Genomic DNA, 19,517 nt, shown 5'->3' with positions numbered 1-19,517 from the left:
GAGTTCCTCCGATGTTCGAAGGTTTGAATACTTTGCAGATTGTGCTGGCAAATTTGTAAGAGATGTGGAATCTGGCTGCTCCCTTCGGCATCACACCTTTTGCAATCCTCTTGTCAGGCAACTTCTTGAAGGGAAAACTCTCGGGTATGTAGATGAAATGGTGCAAGGAACTCGTCTTCGTGAATGTTATATATGGCCCACATGTTTTGAAGAGCGTGGTGTCGAGGCACTTCTATCATATGTCTACAAGGACCACGACGCGCCAGAGAAAAGTTTTAATCTGTTGCTGATGCTACGCCTATCAGAAAGCACAGACATATTTGCGATGGCAACCAGATGCTTGCACTCATTGGCGTCTCTATTCAATCTCGTCACTGAATGTGCCATAGAGGAACTCACTTTCCTGCCTAATCTCCAAGACATCTCAGCTATGTCCTCTTATTCGTCTGACACCCCGGAAATCTATGCCCGACTTACTCAGTCATGCCGCCGAGATCCAGTGTGTTGCAGAGCTAATGGGCACCCAACTTACACTGACAAAATGGTATCGTTACAGGCATCACACAAGTTTCCAGAGGGACTCATTGTAGTCATTTTTAAGTGCTATGTTTCAGCACAGGAGTACAGCTTGCACAGCTCAGCTAATGATGAGTGCAGAGATGCCGCAAGAAATTGGCCACCACCCCTGAAATTGACGGCCTGCTACTTGCCTCATATCTTCCCAGAACACCAGCAGGACATGTATGCAATGGAACTAATGGGAGGCAGAGAAGAGCGGAGAGATGGCAGCATACAGCAAATGGCTGAGATGGTTAGATCAAAGGCTATCAGTAGCTTTGTCTTTCAGTCAGAGCTGACAGATTATAGAATGACCTTGCTCTCTGGACACGCTGCTGCATATTTTAGTTTGAGAAGGTCGAGGACTGAAAGGGCAAGTGTGCCCCAACTCAATAGTAGGTCCAGGACCCGGGGAGCTGCAAAGAGAAGACGGTAACTGGTAGATTTGCATCAGGTGTCGCAGAGCTCTGTCCTTTTCCTCTTTGTTGTGGTCACAATGTACAAAATCTTACAGAGAGATGGTGGTCTTTCTCTCCAATGCTGGTAGACGTAAACAATTGGCATGATTTCTGTCATTTGTATGCATGTACAATGTAAGATGGTATTTAGCTGTATATTGTTTTCTTGCTCATTGGTACAGTCTGAGATTGTGCTAAGTTTCAGTCTTTCAGAAATAAAATTATTATATTTGTCAACTTTTTTTGTTATATTAATTGAGGCTGTTCCACATTTCCTTTATCGAACAATGGAAATTGGAAATACAACGAGGTTTGAGACACATAGCAGTGTGAAGCAGTAAGGTAACATTAACTGAAATACGCCTGACATACTAAACTGGACTATAGATACGAATCCTAAAGCTGTGAAAAGTTTGACAGGGAGCTGCAACAGAAAATGGTGACCATGGTAAACAACACAGTCTCTTCAGGATGGTAACAGCAGCAGGCATGGACACGGTACCTGAGGTGTTTGTTCATCTGGCATGCAGGTCTGCTGTCATGCAGCATGCTTCATTCATTGCTTGCCTGCTACAATTCCTTCTGTGAATATGTATGATTCAGATTAAATCATAGGGTATTTGCATAGTGTTTTATTTTTATTTCCTGTTTTCTGCTATTAGCATAGTAGCTGTAAATAAGTGTGTAACTTGTTTATGTTTCTTCTACTAATATATTTTCGGCAAAGCTTTTGCCGACCGCTAAAAAAAAGATTAAATCATAGGACATGTGAATGCATTGCCTAGTTGTCCTAGTTGTCTAGCTTTTGCCGACCGTTCCAAAAAAGGATTAAATCTCCCTGATATTGTCCTAGTTGTCCAGTTTAAACTATCCATTTACTCTGCCTCCAAAGTCCAAACCTTCGTGTACATCAAATTTATTTAAGTTGGTGCAATAGTTGGTCATCAGCTGCGAAGAATTTACATGCATTCATGTTGCCATTTTCTTACATCTGCACAAATAGCCAAAAAGAATTCTGCTTTTTGTACACTAAAATGCTTTACTATGTACCAAATCTTTCAGCGAGAGCTACACAACTTGACAAATCAATGAGCTGCTATGAGTAATTAACCATAATTCATTGCTTAACCAGAATTGGGTTTGAAAAATGTTTCCAGAGCACTAAGCTTACTTTTTTTTTTCTTTTTTGCATAAACAGTCATCAAGCCCAGCGCAAAACGACATTTAACCCAACAGGGATTCCTATCAATCGGCCCACATCTCAACACTACAGCAGCTCTTCCAGCCCATTTTTCTGGCCCATGGCCGTTGAGTTTTAGCTCTTGAGCATGTGGCTGATAGCCCACCAGCGTACGCAAGTATAATAATCCTAGACTATGGTCTTGCAAACCAGCACTCCCTCTATCCTAAAAATCTTTGATGTTTTAGTTTGGAGCAAGTCCAAATTACTCCTCCCAAAGTTTGGCCTATGCCCATATGACCTCCTAAACTAACATTTGGTTCAAATTACTCCCTTTAATAAAAAGGTAGCTTTTTTGGCCCCACTGCTTTTGGAGAAACCTAAGCCCTACCAAACAGAGCCTTAAAGGTGGGAGAGGCGAGAAGATTCTCGCTACTCTTCACGTCTCCCACCTCTACTGCAACATGGAGCTTGCAGGCAAAAATGACTTTAGTTTCATCGTTTTTAGATTTGTTTTAGCTTCATAAGGTTTTTATGTGTGCACGTTTGGCAGTGCTTTTGATGGAGCCGGTGGAGAATCCCTAATAACAAAAGCCTCTTCAAAGAGAGCCCAACTGACGTAAAATGTATTCTATATTAATGTCACATTAGCAAAAAGGAGCTATATATAAAGGTTATTTCTTTCTATATTGTGAGGGAAAGGATACGTAGAAGGCAGGGGGACTAGGGGCGGATCTAGAAATCTGTAACATAGGGGGCTTAAATCATCTTCAACCTGTAAAGAACCTATTTTCTATATTCCATTGTTTGGTTAAATCTGGCAACTTCAGAATTTGGCACCTCTTTTCTCTATTAAGTCTCGGATGAAGACACGCTACACCAAAGTTACAGTGTTCAGCAAGATGTAAAGAATTTGTAGCTAAAACCTTTATTTTCATTTGAAACTATATATAGAGACGAAAACATGCAATTCGTGATTATCAGTGCCAGCCCTGGAGAGGTGTGACGGCCGAGGGCCCAGGGGAGAGAGGGGGCCAGACCCAATTATACTGTAGACCCCAGCCCTATAGTCCGATGGCACTTGATAGGCAGCCCGAGATGTTCAGGATCAGAGCGCCGAGCGCTTGCTTCCCCAGTCCGCGAGTCTACTACGTATGCGAGCGCCCAGGGCGGAGGGTCACGATCTTAGGGAGTCACGGAGAGTTGGAGACAGAGCCGCGCCGCACCGCCGCCGGCCGCCGCGGAGAGCTGGAAACACGGAAACGGCGCACTCACAGGCTCGACTCGACGACGACGCAATCAGGCGGATCAGCCGATCATCAGTTTATCAATCATCACTTCATCGGTTCATCCGCCGATCAGGCCCTAGCACCTAGGTATTTTTTCCCATGATCTTTTTTTAATCCAAATTAATTATTTTAGACTTCTAGTACTCCTACTCATATAGTCATGTTTTTCTTTAATATAGGTGTTAGAAGCTTAGAATGTTACCTAAGAAACATTTGTCGGGATCTCATGAAAGAAAACAAAAAAAACTAGAAGATCAATTTATTGAATCTTAGAAAGGTGCTATACATAAGTGGACACTATTGATCTCGATACCGTCCTTGATGATTCTGCATCAAGAAGTGCCCGAAGAAGTATCTTTTTAATGAGAAGCAATGGATATTATGGAGTTCTATTCTTCCTTTTGGTAATCATATTAGTTTTAGAAGTACAAATATACTATTGTTTTAGTTTACTTTTTTTTTTACATTGTTCCTCGATAACTATCAAACATGTTAAATTAAAAATATATCACTGGATTTGTCACTACTACAAAAAGCATTTGTAGGGGCGACTGGCGATGGTTTGTAGAGGCGGCTCGGCCAGCCACCCCTATCATACCGTCTCTACAAATCATGTATTTGTAGGGGCGGTTCCCAGACCGTCCTTACAAATCGATTTGTAGAGGCGGCTGGTGTTATCAGCCGCCCCTACAAATCGATTTGTAGGGGCGGCTACAGTGTATTTTTTGCCAAAAAAAAATTCAAATTACCAACACGTGCTCCCCCAAATCATCCTATGACGAGTAAAATACATGATCAAGTATCCTGACAAACTTGACTGTAATATTGTGGCCCAAACAAGATTGTTTAGCCAAAAGTTTCTAAACATCTTCTATAGTACAAGAATCACAATAATAACAAACACTCATATTATGACAACAAAATATATATCTATATCACAAAAAGACCAAGTAAGCTCAATGTGATACTTGTTCAGATAAGCATTCAGCCCATCTGTTCCAAGGACCTGAAATATAATGGGAGGGTGATAGAATTAGATACTGCACCAGACTGTCTTGTGTTTAATGTCTCACGCCTATTGTTGCTTATCAGATAAGCATCAAATAAACAAGCACAACAAGCTCTTTAGAACTTCCTGAGGATTTTTCAGTTATTCGTAGTCTAAGTACACACAAATCGGTGAGTTGCTATCTATGAGCTCAGGCAGATGCTGAGTGCTGCATTAAGCATGAGGTACAATATATTAACATTATAGCTTTGCAATATTAAGGTCTGGTGCAAAGACTCCATATCACATTACGCAGGCCAAAGGAAACAAGAGACCAGTTACTAACTTGCTATAAATATGGAGACTTGGCTGTGAGTTTAATTTCATTGTTTCAAACTTCAGCAGTGATTAAATCAGGTAAGTGCCATCTACAACAAACAATACACGCTTCATGTTGAGATAGAGTAGGAGTTGATCTGGTGTTGTATCGTTTATCTGCTACGGACCTTTAACTGAACTCATTTCTATGATGGCAGGTTGTTCCATAAGCTTTATCCAACTTTGATATGGATAATTATATCACATAAATCACATACGGAACACATAATAAACCTACAAACATACCGAACACGGGTGCAGTTTCATCAGGTGAAAAAAGCGATCATATACTTTCTTACAGAACATCAACTACTAAGGAACAGTTGATAATTATAATAGAAAAAGAACAGAGTGTAACATCAGAGAAGAAAAATGCATATAATTTGAACCCTTAGTTCTAAACAAACAGTCAAACCACGGATTGCATACTAAGGTTCATACCAAAACATCTACTTTATCCCAGAAACATGTGGAATGAACAATCAAACTAATGCTTACCTTTGCAATCTTCACAAGTTGGTCATGGTTGTCATGGCCATAAAAGAATGGTTCCTTGCGAAATATCTGCAGCCATCAGTTAGCAATCATATTAAAAAATGAGTTACCAACTACCAACTGATAAAATGTTTGTGTGATTGTGTCCAATAATATTAACGTAAGGACAACATTTTTACTGTCATACATACCATTCCAGCAAACATGCAACCAAGACTCCACATGTCCAAAGAATAATCATAGTCTTGTAAATCAACAAGGAGTTCAGGACCCTTGAAATACCTGAATCAAAGTGGGAAAATATGCCCAGGTCAGATGTCAAAAAGAAAGCATGGACCAATATTGAGAATTAGATGTGATTTGTTAATTCATACAAATAAATTGCAGCGCATAAGGATATCATGCTAGCATAGAAGTATACAGAGTGATTATAGTGGGCTTTTACGCCATTCACTTGATTTGCTTATTCTTAAGATTCATTAACTTTATTACTTAACTTTCAGAACTATGATCACATAGAAGCGAACTCAAATCAATTGAGTCTCTCTGCTATGTTGCTTCTAGACTCTAGAATAACAGATCTACATCAGTTGCTAATATTATCCTAGATGCCTATTCCCATGTGCCAGAACAAAATCAGTAAAGTGATCTGCTAGCCTCAGAAAATAAGTTAATAGATTGATTTCTGAAGAAAGTCTTCACCGAGTCGAGATAGTCTTTGCAGTTCCAAAGATAGTTATACTTCTTATCCTAGCTTTACAGTGAACATACACAGGCATTAGGTCACAGATTAACAAACTACTACCTTCAGAGATAGAACAACAACGAAATCAGAGCTACACATCCAAAGGGAAATCGAAAATACAGAACAATTCAGTGGAAAAATACAAAACCACAGTAAGAAAGAGGAAAGTCTAGGGACGCCTACCTGTTGAGAGTCACCGAAGCGCGTGATGCGGTGAACCATCTTTGCGGGCCTGCTGGAGCTCGCATCGGATTCAGATCTGGTCACGCCAGCCCTCAATCCACCACCGGAGACGCCACCACCCAAGATCTGCCGCTTGGAGGATGGGCTCTCCCTGGATCTGTCGTCGGGGAGCACGCCCGCCCTGGATCCACCGCCGGGGCGCGCGGCTGACCTAGATCCGCTGCCAGGGGGCGCCATGCGTGCCGCCGCCACCGGTACGGGCCGTCACGCGCGCTGCCACCGGGGGTGGTGGCCGCCCCGTGGGCCGCCCCGCACGCCGCCGCCACCGGTTGGGGCCGTCCTATGCGCCGTCGCCACGGAGGGAAGGTGGGCAAGCGCCACCGCCCCGAGCGCCGCCACCGCGGCACCGAGAGAGGGAGAGAGAGGTAGGCATCAGCGGGAGAGAGAGAGAGAGGTGGGCGAGTGAGGGAGAGAGAGAGAGAGAGTGCGCCGTCGGGTGAGAGAGAGAGAGGACGAGAATGAAACCTTAGGGTTTGGGAAGTCCGGCGGGTGGTTTTGTTCCTGGTGGGGCAAACTTCGGCCGTTGAATTTAGATCAAGGGCTTAGATCGTCGACAGCCTTAACAGGCCTATGGGAAAGTGAGGCCCAAGTCTAGGTTTGCAGCCTGCGGGTTTCGGCGGCGGCATTTGTTGGGGCGGCTGGTAATTGAGCCGCCCCTACAAATCGCAACACTTGGGGCGCCTGGTGAGTGAGCCAACCCTACAAATCTCACCCATTTGTAGGGGTGGCTCGTATCACCAGCCGCCCCTACTGTTTAATTTGTAGGGGGCGGCTGGTCTCGTGGCTCCCGAGCACTCCACTGTAGGGGCGACTCCATCACCAGCCGCCCCTACAAAAAATTTGTCCCGTTGCTACAAATCGTTTTTCACGTAGTGTGTTTTCGCTTTGCAACAAAAATTAGCACCTATATATTATAAGATTTTATATGTGGTCTAGAGGGCCTTCGTGATGAATTCGCCAGAGGGCCCTCAAAATTCTAGGACCGGCACCGGTGATTATTCGTTAGAGCGGCGGGGTGGTGTGATGTGTTGGTGGAAGGGTCTCACGCGGGGCAACAAGTCATGGGTTCTAATCTCCGTGGAACAAAGAGTACCATGGAAACGTGCTGGGTTCCCATTAATTTGCTACAATATAGTTGTTTCCTAGCTCCATGATATTGGCTGCAATAGCGCCGGCCGGTCCCGCCAACGCTGTCATGCACGCTGGCACGAGCTCGGTCGATAGCTGCTGCAATAGCGCCGGCCGGTCCCGCCAACGCTGTCATGCACGCTGGCACGAGCTCGATCGATAGCTCGGCAATAGCGCCGGCCGGTCCCGCCAACGCTGTCATGCACGCTGGCACGAGCTCGATCGATAGCTGCTGCAATAGCGCCGGTCCCCATTTTGGTAACAGATAGACAATGCATGACTCTATCATGCAGTCTACCACTTGCACCCAAGCTGCAGCTGCCGCACGTACGTTATTCGCTGCTTTCATTGCCGGCCATTGTCTATCTATTACAATTGTCAATGGGGCATGTGGTTGTCTCTTAATCAGTTTGGTGTGCATGTTTCTTTTTTGGATATCTAGCTGATACTATTTGTGACTTTGTGTGGCACCAAACGCCCATATACGTACTTATAATCACCCAAGCCATATCATACATTTCAAATTTTGCCGCATTTGTCCCCCGTGGCCACCAGTCACCCAAGCCCATACCATACAGTTCAAACGCGCCAAGGACAGCAGGTGGAGTTGAAAAGAGTAGCATTCGTCAGCTCCTTCTCCCAGATCAACTATGCAAAGTTGTAGAGCCAATGCTAAAAAAAAAACTCCATCATAGTGAAGCAGAGCTGTACCAAACGAAACCTAAAATTAACACCATCACGCCACTATGTCTAATAAAAAAACTTGACCCCATCCTTGAAATCCTCGCAGACCCCGACGTGGCGTGCTAGGCCCTCTATGTCCATGGGCTTGCCCCGGCACTCCATGCCCTGTGGCGGCTTGAGGTTGCATGGCTCCATGGACACAGCACGCCGGCATGGTGTCTCAGGGACCTTGTGGTCGAACGCGGTGAGCAGGATCACCGGCCAAACGCCGGCGAGACTGCTGCTCACGTACCCGAATGTGGAAAGCCCGGACGTGAGTAGCGCCTCGGAGAAGCTGAGCAGGTAGATCTCTGCGAGGGCCCTCTGGTTGTGCGCCAAGTTCTGTGTCGCTTGCCGCTCCTCGTGTGTCCGCTGGAACACGCCCACCCTCGCGCTGGTGCCCTTCGCTGCGTGCTGGTCGGAGTACCTCGACCTCAGCCTCTTATAGTAGTCGCCGTACAGCGACGCGATGAAGATGGCCGTAGAGTTATTGGAGCCACTGCCATAGCCATGGCCACCGGTGGCCACAGCCTCGTCATTGTCAGCGTCGGTTTCCGGAAGTATGTGCTCCTGCCTGGAGCACGCGAGGATCTGGTTGTACATGTCGTCGGCCGAGATGGAGGTGAAGCTGAACATCCTGATCTGCACGCCAATCCTCCACGACGCCGAAGCCAGGTACAAGCGGTAGTACCTAGTGACCATGCTCCACACGGGGTTGGTCGGGTGGAGGAGGTACCGGGACAGGATGTGGTGCACACTCTCCTTGGCCGGGAACAGCCGCCTGAGCTCGTCCTGGAACTCGGCCACCGTGTACAGAGACGGCGCGAAGTAGAGGTCGCTGTACAGCAGCAGCCAGTTGACCTTGGCGAGCACCAGCTGGTGCTCCCCGCAGAAGAAGAGCAGGTCCTTGAGCTGCCACCCTAAGCTCAGGTACACGTACGGCGGCACGCCCGCCGTCGCGTTCGCAGCAGGGCCGATCACCTTGGCGTCGAGGAGCCTCGTGTACGACTTCTCAATGTCCTGCCCGACGCCGAGCAGGTTGGTGACGGGGAGCCGCATGTACTCCTCGATGTCCTGTCCACGAGGCGGGACCAAGTTTGCGACGGGGAAGTCCTCCACCGGGAGCCGCCACGTTGTGTCCGGGAACGGCTCGCAGAAGAGGTCGGCCGAGTCCGGGGGCAAGACAGCGAGGAGGATGCGGTCCGTCAGCAGCGCGTACAGGAAGCCGCTCACCATGGACAGCATGCGGTTGCCGAGGCCGTCGAATGGGAGCCACACGACGTAGTTGCACTCCATGCCCTCGGCGCTGCGGCCGGACCGGAGCTGCTCGACGGACTTGACGTAGAGCGGCGTGCCGGGGGCGCACTGCCGGTGCCGAGCCTCGTAGGCGCGTAGCTTGCGCTGGAGGTGCGGCGACGCCGCGTACGGGAAGTGCTTGTAGTACCGCCACGACTCGTACCGACTCCGGCACGACCGCCGGTCCATGCCTGCCGGGAGAAGCCCTCCGAGGAGCTCGTCGCGGCCATGAGGAGCGTTCGTAGTCAGTGCTGGAGGGAGGAGACGACTGAGCTTATTTTTGTGGATATGCTATATATACAGTGCTAGCATACACAACACGGGAATGACAATGACATGGACATGCACGAGACCGTACCTTCTGTTCCATTGATCATGGCTGTCAGCTTGGCGACATCTATCTGCAGCCAGGCCGTTGACGAGGCGCTCTCTCGGTCGAGGACGAAGCACGCGAGGAGCAGCTGCGTCGTCAGTGTCACGCTGCCAACGAGCAAAACCAGGCTGCGGCTGCATCGTCCCCTGCAGCGCCACTCGTCATCACCGTCGATCAGCTCTCTGTGCTGCGCGCGCATGCCCGACGACCGAAATGGAGATGGAGCTGCCTTTAATGGATATGCGGCCGGCAGCGTGCACCGGAGGAGTACAAGGTGGAGTTGGGCTTCCCGTTTCCTAGTGCGTGGTTGCACGAACTAACGTGGGAGATGGAGCTGCCTTAACTTATAGCCAAACATCACTATGTAAAAAAAAAACACATCACAGACGTACGTTCAGGCACATCACAGACTGCCATAACACGTCTGTAATAAGGCTTATTACAGACACGTAAAAAGCGCGTTTGTAATAACCACATACTACAGACGTGTGTTACCAATACGTGATTGTGACAAAAACGAACACGCGTCTGTGGTGAGATGGTGGATATGTGGCTTTTTTACATAGTGCATTTAGCTTTATTTTTTTGCCTTGCTCAGCAAGCACCATCCCTGTTCGTTTGTCTTATAATCCGTACTTTTTCAGCGAGCGAACAATATTTTTCTCTCACAACAAATCAGTCAACAGTACTTTCAGCTATGGCTTATCAGCCAAGCGAACGAACCAGTGGTACCACATGCAAAAGACTGAACTAGAGACTATAGCGTCCTGGTCCACTTTGAACACCATCCATGCAATTAGACTAGTAAAGAACGAATGAACCGGCTGGTTCATTAGGAGGTGGTGATCCAGCCGGTTTTTTCCATATAACCTGCAAATAAGACAAATAATATATCTTTTGTTAATCATGACGAACTCTTTGTAATGGTGCACTCCATTTTAGCATTTAAGATTGTTTTGCAACAACAAATATTTGAATTAAGTCATTGTTGCACAAATTCATAAAGTGCTCCATATATTATCTGTTCATATGTATTTTTGGTGTATTGGGCTAAATAGTTGAACCTTTCAAGGTACTCCAGTATTATAGATCAGACCCATGCCTCAACTCTAGCTAGGAACTCATCTAATTTCATCTCATTATTGCACTCACGACTGTAATGCTGCATAAACGCAAGACAGAATTCATCCTAACTTGCTGACCAAGCCCGAACCTATCGGGCTAACTGGGAGATGGAGTCAATGGCCGAACACTATATGAATATTTTTATAGATTAGAATGTTTTGGGAAATTTCTAGATTTTTTCAGACTTTTCCATTTTTATAAAAAAATCTATGTTTAAGCATATAGAGATATTTTTATGAGCTCCAAATATTTCATTTGGATTTGATGTTACCCAATCTATCTTCAGGCTTTTTTCAGAACTTTTAAAAGCTGAGATATTTTCTGTGGTTTAAAAACTTTATCAAGTATTTACCGAATTGTTTTAGAATTTTTAAAAGTCAAAGATATTTTCTGTTGTTTAAAAACCTTATTTATTTATCAAATTTTTAACTAAAAGAAGGATAAATCCACCCTCAAACCCCTCCAAATCAGGGCAGAGATATAATTTGAATGGTTTTGAATGTTCAATGGAGTAAAATGTTCTTATTTTGAATTTGAAGAGAAAAATCAGACTACGGAATGTACTTTTCCCGCTTGGCCTGCTCGGATGGAGGCACAGAGGTCGAGGGGTGGACTCTGTTGTGCATGTCCAGTGAGAAATTTTGGTGGCGTACCGGTGTGCTATGGAGTTTGTTGTGGTCTTCTGCTCTAAAAAACCATCTGCTCACTTGTGGAGTAGGTTTGAGGCAGTGTTTGGTAGAGCTCCACGAGCAACTCTGCAGCTCCACATACCAAGTCTCCTGTCGAGCAGCTCCACGAGCAAAGCTCCAAAAAACACGCTCTCTAGACCTCCGGAGAGAGAGAAGGATTTGAAAACAGTAACTTTGGTCGGCTCCTTCTCACTCCCGTGGGCCCAGCGTGTGCCTGTGGTTGGATTTGCCCTAGGGCATCCCTAGGCGAAGCATGGTGGGATCAGGAGGAGGTGGGGCGAGGACGTGGCTACGTGGAGAGAAGGCAGGGCGAGGCCGTGACGGCGTGGGGAGGAGACGGACTGACATGGCCTATGTGGATGTGGAGGCAGCATCAGCCCAAGTGTGGAGGCGATAGGCAGAGGGAGAAAGGCGTGTCACACATGGGGAGGAGAAGACGAGTTCGGTCGTTCCTCGCTTGGATAAGGAGAAACGATGCCCTGTTCATTTCGCTGAAAAGCCAGGCTGAAAAGTATTGTTCGCTGATTTGTTGTAAGAGAAAAACTATATACCATGGCTGATAAGTTAAAGGAAAAAAGAACAAAGATAAAGAATAAAAAGGGCATTATATACATTTGATGCTTTTTAAGGACCAGAAGGAGTTATTTTACCAAACATTTTTCAAACGAGAAAAACTAGAGCCACATAGTGTTGGTCCACCATAGAAGCCACAGCTGAGTGTTTCACTAAAGCTGGAGGTCTACAAAACTGACCCTAAAGTGGGCCACAATTAAAGGAACGTCGAACGTCTCCATCTTTATGTGGTGGTCTATTTTTTAGTTAATTGCTGAAGTTTTAAGTGTACTTTTGGCTTTGAAGAAGGCTGTTTAAAGAAACCAGGTGCGGAGCCTTTCCCATATCGACCCTAAAAAAACCAATTAATAAACCGAATCAATCACTCGTTATTTTTCTCTCTTGTGTACGTCATCAAATAAGCGTTCCGTTCTCCTGTGAATGTGGAGAGACAGAGACTGTACTTACTTCAATCCTATCATTGTGCACATGGCAGAGACGGTGTTCAGTGAGCCCTTGTACGTTCAAGAGGCCATGGAACATGTATTTGAGAGGTCGGCAAAGTTGCCGATGGTAGACGCCGCGCTGCTTGGCTGCAGGAACACGTGCATATATGTTCCCACGTGGAGGCCATGGAACTGCAGGCTCGACAAGCGCAGGCGGTACTTGCAGGTCAGGAAGAGACCAGCCAAGGGGTTGAAGCGCATGCAAACCACAGACCTTCTAAGAGTCTGTCCACATCTCTCATCTCATATGCTGGCTTGAACGCGGGTGATGTTGCAAGATTTGAATGGTTTTCAGATTGTGCCAGCAAGTTTGTGATTGATGTGGAGTCTGGGCGTTCACTCCGGCACTACACCTTTGGAAACCCTATTGTCAGACTCAGACACCATGTTGAAGGAAAAAACTTCTCTGGTATCAGCTAGAGCAAGGAATCCAGCTACAGAGTTTCAACATATGGCCCACATATTCCCAAGAGCGTGGCACGGCCACCTGGTGGCGGACCATGACGAGATGGAAACGGCGCTCCATGACCACTTCGCAGGGGTGTTTGGGACAGCCACGTCCACGGGCAGCACGCTGAATTTTCAGGCGCTCGGCATTGAACCGGTTGATCTGGCCGATCAAGACGCTCCGTTCTCCACGGAGGAAGTGTGGGCAGCCATCCAGGCGATGCCGGCGGACAAGGCGCCGGGACCCGATGGCTTTACTGGGGTCTCCGAAGTTAAGCATCGTACTTTAAATATCCACCACCTATTGCAAGTGGTATAAATCAAATTGGTTTTCACATATGGTATTTCTAAACTGATATCATCATGTTGATTTCACTTTGATATTTATATGCTTTCTCTATGCATTATATAGATTAAACTTCCTTGAGCATTAATTTGTCAATTATGCATAAACTGCATTCTTCATCATATGTATGTATATATTTAGGGGAGCTTAGTCTATTTAATGTGAGAGTCAAATTTTGTGACCCTCCATTGTGCTACTAATGTCTTATTTTTCGGTGTTTGATTCCAAAGGAGAGAATTTATAGGACCAAAAGGAAGCCCGATCATAATAATTTACAAGTGGTAATGGTCCACAAAAGGAAGGATAGTGAATTATGGAGTTAGGGGGAGGCTTAAATCCATAATGCCACATGTGGACATTTACAAGGGCAAGATAAGTTTCCAAAAATGTTTACATGTGGTATCTTTTAGCATCATATAACCTTGCCCTTTGCATTGCATCCTAGCAAGTAAATAGTTTTTAAATTCTAAAAATTTTATTATTTGCTTGTTTTGGTTGTGTTGTCATTAATCACCAAAAAGGGGGATTGTAACAAAATGGACCCTAGGCCCATTTACTTTGGATTTTGATGTTTGATGACCAACACAACTAAATTGGACTAATGAATTTTCAAGTAATTATTTTGTAGTTTAATAGGGTGCAAGACGTGACTTAGACGAAGACGGCATGATGATCCCACCATCAACACCATAAGCAAGACCCTAGAAGCACAAGAGAAGACTCAAAATATCAATCAAAGTCTAAGCACGAAGATAGGAACAAAGCCGGACGCAAGATCGCGAAGAAACGAGCTTCACAGAGGTGATCGGACGCAGCCCTTATAGTGACCGGACGCGTCCGATCAAGATGCTCGGCAACGGCAGCGTCAGCAGCAACGGCCGGAGGCTGAGGATTCAAGTGACCGGACGCAACTATGACATTGTTCACTGTCACAACAATAGCTTAGCACTGACCGGACGGTGGAGGGTGATTGACCGGACGCAGGAACTGCAGTGTCCGATCGAGTCCAGAGAGGTTCCAGAGCGGCGCCAGCGCGACTAGATGCGTCCGATCGACAGTGACCGGACTCAGCTCCGAGTCCGATCAACGCGCTAGCTTCAACGGTCGGGACGACCGGACGTGTCTGATCAGGATGATAGCAGCGTCCGGTCAGTAGCAGAAAGGTGGTTTCGTCCCGAACGGCTACTTTCTTAGTGGGACTTATAAATAGACCCCCCAACCGGCCATTTGAGTAGAGTGGAGCTGAGGAAACATACCAAGGATGTTGATACATCATTTTAGTGATGTCCACTTGCATAGTGCTTAGTGATTCATTAGGTGATTAGAGTAGGTGCTTTGCGAAGTGTTTAGGTTGATTAGACCACCGCTTATGCACTTGCTCTAGGTTTAGGCCTAGTGTTTAGTGAGGTTTACATACCTTTTACCACTTAGTGCTTGCGCGCACTATTGTTGTATATTTGAGGGGTTTGTAGTCTTGCGAGATCACACCAACCGCGTTTGTGGTGTGGCCGCCACCGTGTACCGAAGGGAACAAGGCCCGCGACGGTTCGGATAGCATAACTCCTTTTACGGTAGAGATAGCAACACACTAGCAAAACCGCAGTTGCACATTTAGATAGTTTATCTTTTACATAGATTTTGCTAAGAATAGAAAAAGAAGGCATAGTTTAGAGTTAGAATTTTAAGTTACTATTTCACCCCCTCTTAAGCGTCACGGTCCCTTAACTTCGTCACTACACCTTTTGTAACCCTATCGTCAGGCATCTCCCTGAGGCCTAATTTGGAAGCGAGGGAAAGGTATACTTAGGGATGGAAAACCCTCCGTGAATAACTAAATGAGTTATTATTCAAATAATATCTGCCATGAATTTTTTACTCTATAAAAAGTCATGGATTCCAAGTGGATTTGAGTTTAAAAAGATGGTTGAAGCAAGGAAACCTGCTACGATATTTCTTCATATGCCCGACGTATTCTGATGAGCGTGGCATGGAGGCTTCTTTCTGTTGTCGGCACCAATTGAGGATAGCCCAATGACCAAAAACTGCTTCTTTCTGTGACGGGAGAATAATTTAAAATAAATAAAAAATTACTGCCAATTTAAGAGTCCGATGTATTGATTTAGAAATTACTGCCAGTTGATTTATTTTAAAATGGCAAATCAACTGGACTAGCAGAGGCCGGGGAAATTCCAGCGACGTCACAGCTGGCGAGGGGCTTACCGATCTTACATGGTCCAGATGTAGACACGATTTAGAAATGACGTAAGCAAGCAATTATGAACTGATGTTGAAAGAAAATGAAGTAGTTGACAACTGAGCCCAGGAAATATTTATTAGACAAAAAAATAGGCCCAAGAAGATTCTCCACCAACATACAGATCCGTCTAGGATCCGTGAGATACTGACACACACAAACTCTCCTATTATGATGCTATAGAGAAACTATTCCTCTATTTTTCCTTGACGGTCGATGGGCGCTGGTCCACCATTATATACAGTACTACCTCTGACAAAAAAAGATTGACATTATAGGATACGGCTGGTCAAACTTTTCTTATGTTTGACTAGTTTTATAGAAAAATATTAGAAATATTTGTAACACTAAAAAATTATAAAAATATATTTCATGATTTACCTAATCATACTAATTATACATTATAAATATTATTTTTCTTTTATATATAACTGGTTAAGTTAAAAATGTTTGATTTCTCGGAAAATTCGTTTCTTATAAGCTACTCCCTCCATTTCAAATTATAAGTTGCTTTGACTTTTTTTTTCTACATAAATTTTGTTATGTATCTGGACATATCTTACATCTAGAATGGGATGATTCGTCAAACCATAGTACTAAACACATCAGTAGTGTAGCGAATGCGTTCTGGACTCTTCTGAGACGTGTCCCTGGTTTGGTTGTATCATCCCGTCCGACTAGCTACACAGCAGAACCAGACAGTCAAGTCTTGATGATGACGAGCGAGTTTGAATCAGTAAACCGATCGATTGGGTACGTAATTAAGCCTTTTGACACTGGCGCCCCGTGCTGCTGACTGCAGACCAGCGAAAGCTAAATGCTTGGCCATAAAACCAATTATTCTATAAGAAGCAGCTGTGTGTGAGGGAGAGATGGGCAGAGAATAGGCACTGCAGGGGGCTCTAGCAATCCTCAAGTAGTTTTCATTCTTGCCCATTGTTTTTTTAATTTGTCTCCTCAGACCCAGCCAGATATATATATCCACTATAGCCATGGCGGAAGTGGTGGGCTCAGTTCTTGTTCAGGAGTGCTTGAGTAAAGCCATCTCCTACGTCTTCGGCAGGAGAGACGAGAAGGCGTCTCAAGGGGCCAACGCCGAGAGGCTGGAGATGGCAGTTTCCCAGCTGGAGTTTGCCCTCGAGAGGACGGCGGTGCTGCCGGTGACGGAGGTCTCCCTGCTCCACCGTAGGAAGATGATCAAGCGTGCCTACCTGGAGGCCGCGGAGCTGCTCAACAAGCACAAGCAGCTGCAGGCACTGAAAGAAGACCGCCCGCAGGAAGAGATCGCCCAAGCCCATGGGGCGAATTCGAAGCGTAGTCGATGGGTCACCATTCGTGCCAAGACTAATTTCTCCTCCATCTCATCTTTTGCTGGCCTGAAGACGGATGATGTTCGAAGATTCGAATGGTTTGCAGATCATGCCAGCAAGTTCGTAAGGGACGTGGAGTCAGGGTGTTCACTCCGGCACCACACCTTTTGCAACCCTCTTGTGAGGCTTCTTCTTGAAGGGAAAACCCTGAGGCATCAGGTTTTGCTGCACGGAAGCGGCCGGCTGCGACGCCGTCTGTACATGCAGCCACTTTGCTTAGAAGGGCGTGGCGTCGAGACGGTGCTGATATACCAGTACAGGGACTATTCCAGGACGTCGACGCCAGACAAATCGTTCAATCTGGTGCTGATCCTGCGACTCTCGGAGAGCACAGATATTGTTGGGACAGCTATAGTCTGCCTGCAGTGGATGGCTTCTCAGTTCAAGATTGCGACTACTGAAGCTGCAATGGGCGAACTCACCCTGCTACCAGATGTTGAGTACACCTCCCATCCACATGCTCTGTGTCATGCTGAGATCGACCAAGAGTCGTATGGCGACGACACCCAATATCTACGCCCCGATCCAGTATGCTGCAAACAAGCAAACCTGCACGGGCCCTGTGCAAACAGCATGTTCCCGGAACAAGTCATCCACTTCTTCTTCCGGTGCTCCAGCTCAGCATTAGACTGCTGCATCTTGCCGAGCTCATCATCGTCGCCAGACAATCAAGCGGCTGGTAAAAGAACAAGGGCACCATTGGACCTGACAATTGGCTGTTTGCCTCATCATGTGTACAAGCACAAGGAACAGCAGCAGCAGCTGCAGGAGAGTTGCTACGCATTGGAGATAAACGGGGACGACGACCAGGAACGTGTAGGTGCTAGCGTTGCACATGGAGCAGAGACGCTAAGGTCCAAGGCAACCAGTTTTTTCTTGCGACAGCCGCAGCTCACGGAGTACAGGATGCTATGGATCTACAGACATGGTGTCGCAGGATTTTTCTTGGAAAAGCCGGGCATCAAAAGAACGAAAACCAGTGGCAGCAGGTCAATGTCAAGCCGGTTGGCAGCGGCGTGCCACCGTTCAATGAGCGTGCTGCAGCGGAGGAGCCTGAAGCGGGAACGAACAGAGGACCAGTGCCACGATGGCCACGCCTGCCCATTTGGCCCATGGGCCATGTAATAAGCCTACGTACGACGAGATTGGCTGGCTAGGAGAGTATGATTTTTTCCCCCAAAAAAAAGGAGAGTATGATTTTTTTTCTTTGCTTACAAAATAATTGTTTGAATGATGAGTTGTCACTAGTACAGACAGCCTTACTGCTAGCTCTTAACTTATTAGTGTAAATGATTAGCTGTTTACCAATTCTTTGCATCTTTTGTCCAAAACCAGGTTCATAAACTTCTTAGCCTAAAACCAATATTTAAAGCCAGCTCGTTTTTGTCTAGTTACAGTTAAATAAAAAACCATCCTAGAACTGGTTCTAGAGACAGAATTCGGTAGTATTGGGATGGAGTAAATAATAAATAGTACTCTCCCCATCACGTAAAAGTGTCATTATCGCTTACCGAGAAGTCAAACATGTTTAACTTTGACCCAATATATATAAAAAAATATTGATATTTATGGTACATAACTAGTATCATTAGATATTGGTGAATATATTTTACAATAAAACTTTTTCGAAATACAAGTGTTGCTAATATTTTCTATAAATCTAACCAAACTTAAGAAAGTTTAACCAACATAAGCCCCATAGTTTTTTTAATTGAATTAACATCCATATATCAAAATATAAAGTTGAGAACAATAAAATGAAGCACCCAGACTTGTGGAGTGTAGAAGCTGGGATCCTTGAGCAGTCGTGATCCTCTCATATATAGAGAGGGAGATGGTCTTATCCTAATACTGTAGCTGTTGTACTTGCGTGCATTCATCATTGACCCCTTGGCCAAAATTTTGATCTCCTCTGGTGCTTCCTCACATATTTCTTCCACCTATGATTATGATAGACTACAATTATTAAAGTAAATGTGCCATTTGTCTCAATATCAAGTGCTAAGTTTTACTTTCACTTACATGCACTACACCACAACACCGCTTCATCGTCAGACATCTTACGCTAAAAATTATATTTGGCGATAGATGATTAGACACTAAAGAAAAAACTCAGAGACTATCTAGCGCTAAATCCTCATTTAGCGATTCAATGTCTGTCGGTATACGTATTCACAATCACCGTTTGCTTGTCTGTCGCTAAAGTGACTTATATCGTCATACAGTCTATCGCTAAAAAATGGTCCCACCTGAGCCCAGCTCGAGCGTGAATTTTAGCCCGGCCCATCTACTATTATTAAGCCAGTTTGCTTTGGCCACCGTTCAGGCCATCCACGTTAGTAGAAAAATTTTGTGCCGTTTGATCTTAGTTTTA

The 19,517-nt window shown here is 45.6% G+C and overlaps 2 protein-coding genes and 1 long non-coding RNA gene across 4 annotated transcripts; 1 reads left to right on the top strand and 2 right to left on the bottom strand.

Annotated features, from left to right (window-relative positions):
• Positions 1–4,438: 4,438 nt before the first annotated feature.
• LOC136545013 (uncharacterized) lies at positions 4,439–5,648 on the bottom strand. The gene is made up of 3 exons (XR_010780890.1): positions 5,538–5,648; positions 5,350–5,415; positions 4,439–4,491 (listed from the first exon to the last, which is right to left on the bottom strand). It is a non-coding gene; the product is annotated as an uncharacterized lncRNA (long non-coding RNA).
• Positions 5,649–7,898: 2,250 nt separating this feature from the next.
• LOC136545012 (probable fucosyltransferase 9) lies at positions 7,899–10,178 on the bottom strand. Of its 2 annotated transcripts, none has more exons than XM_066537074.1 (2): positions 9,840–10,178; positions 7,899–9,749 (listed from the first exon to the last, which is right to left on the bottom strand). In XM_066537074.1, the coding sequence occupies exons 1-2, from the start codon at positions 9,992–9,994 to the stop codon at positions 8,213–8,215; spliced, it is 1,692 nt and encodes a 563-aa protein (XP_066393171.1). In that variant the 5' UTR covers positions 9,995–10,178; the 3' UTR covers positions 7,899–8,212. The 2 variants fall into 2 exon arrangements, with proteins under 2 accessions (XP_066393171.1, XP_066393170.1); XM_066537073.1 differs by having other exon boundaries at positions 7,911–9,732.
• A 6,479-nt stretch (positions 10,179–16,657) lies between these two features.
• On the top strand, positions 16,658–18,400 carry LOC136545011 (uncharacterized). Its single transcript, XM_066537071.1, has one exon. It carries the CDS (start codon positions 16,766–16,768, stop codon positions 18,266–18,268), a length of 1,503 nt encoding a protein of 500 aa, XP_066393168.1. The 5' UTR covers positions 16,658–16,765; the 3' UTR covers positions 18,269–18,400.
• Positions 18,401–19,517: the final 1,117 nt, after the last annotated feature.

Source organism: Miscanthus floridulus, chromosome 3, assembly GCF_019320115.1.
Source record: "Miscanthus floridulus cultivar M001 chromosome 3, ASM1932011v1, whole genome shotgun sequence".
NCBI lineage: Eukaryota > Viridiplantae > Streptophyta > Magnoliopsida > Poales > Poaceae > Miscanthus > Miscanthus floridulus.
Note: the sequence above shows the minus strand (reverse complement) of the source record. Positions and strands in the feature narration are given on the sequence as shown.

What these genes read in the sequence shown, in the direction of transcription:
- LOC136545012 (XM_066537073.1), bottom strand. Translation starts at nt 10,053, where the DNA reads ATGCGCGCGCAGCACAGAGAGCTGATCGACGGTGATGACGAGTGGCGC. An exon ending in CATGATCAATGGAACAGAAG is followed by an intron (nt 9,733 to 9,839) that starts GTACGGTCTCGT and finishes TCCTCCCTCCAG; the next exon opens with CACTGACTACGAACGCTCCT.
- LOC136545011 (XM_066537071.1), top strand. Translation starts at nt 16,766, where the DNA reads ATGGCGGAAGTGGTGGGCTCAGTTCTTGTTCAGGAGTGCTTGAGTAAA.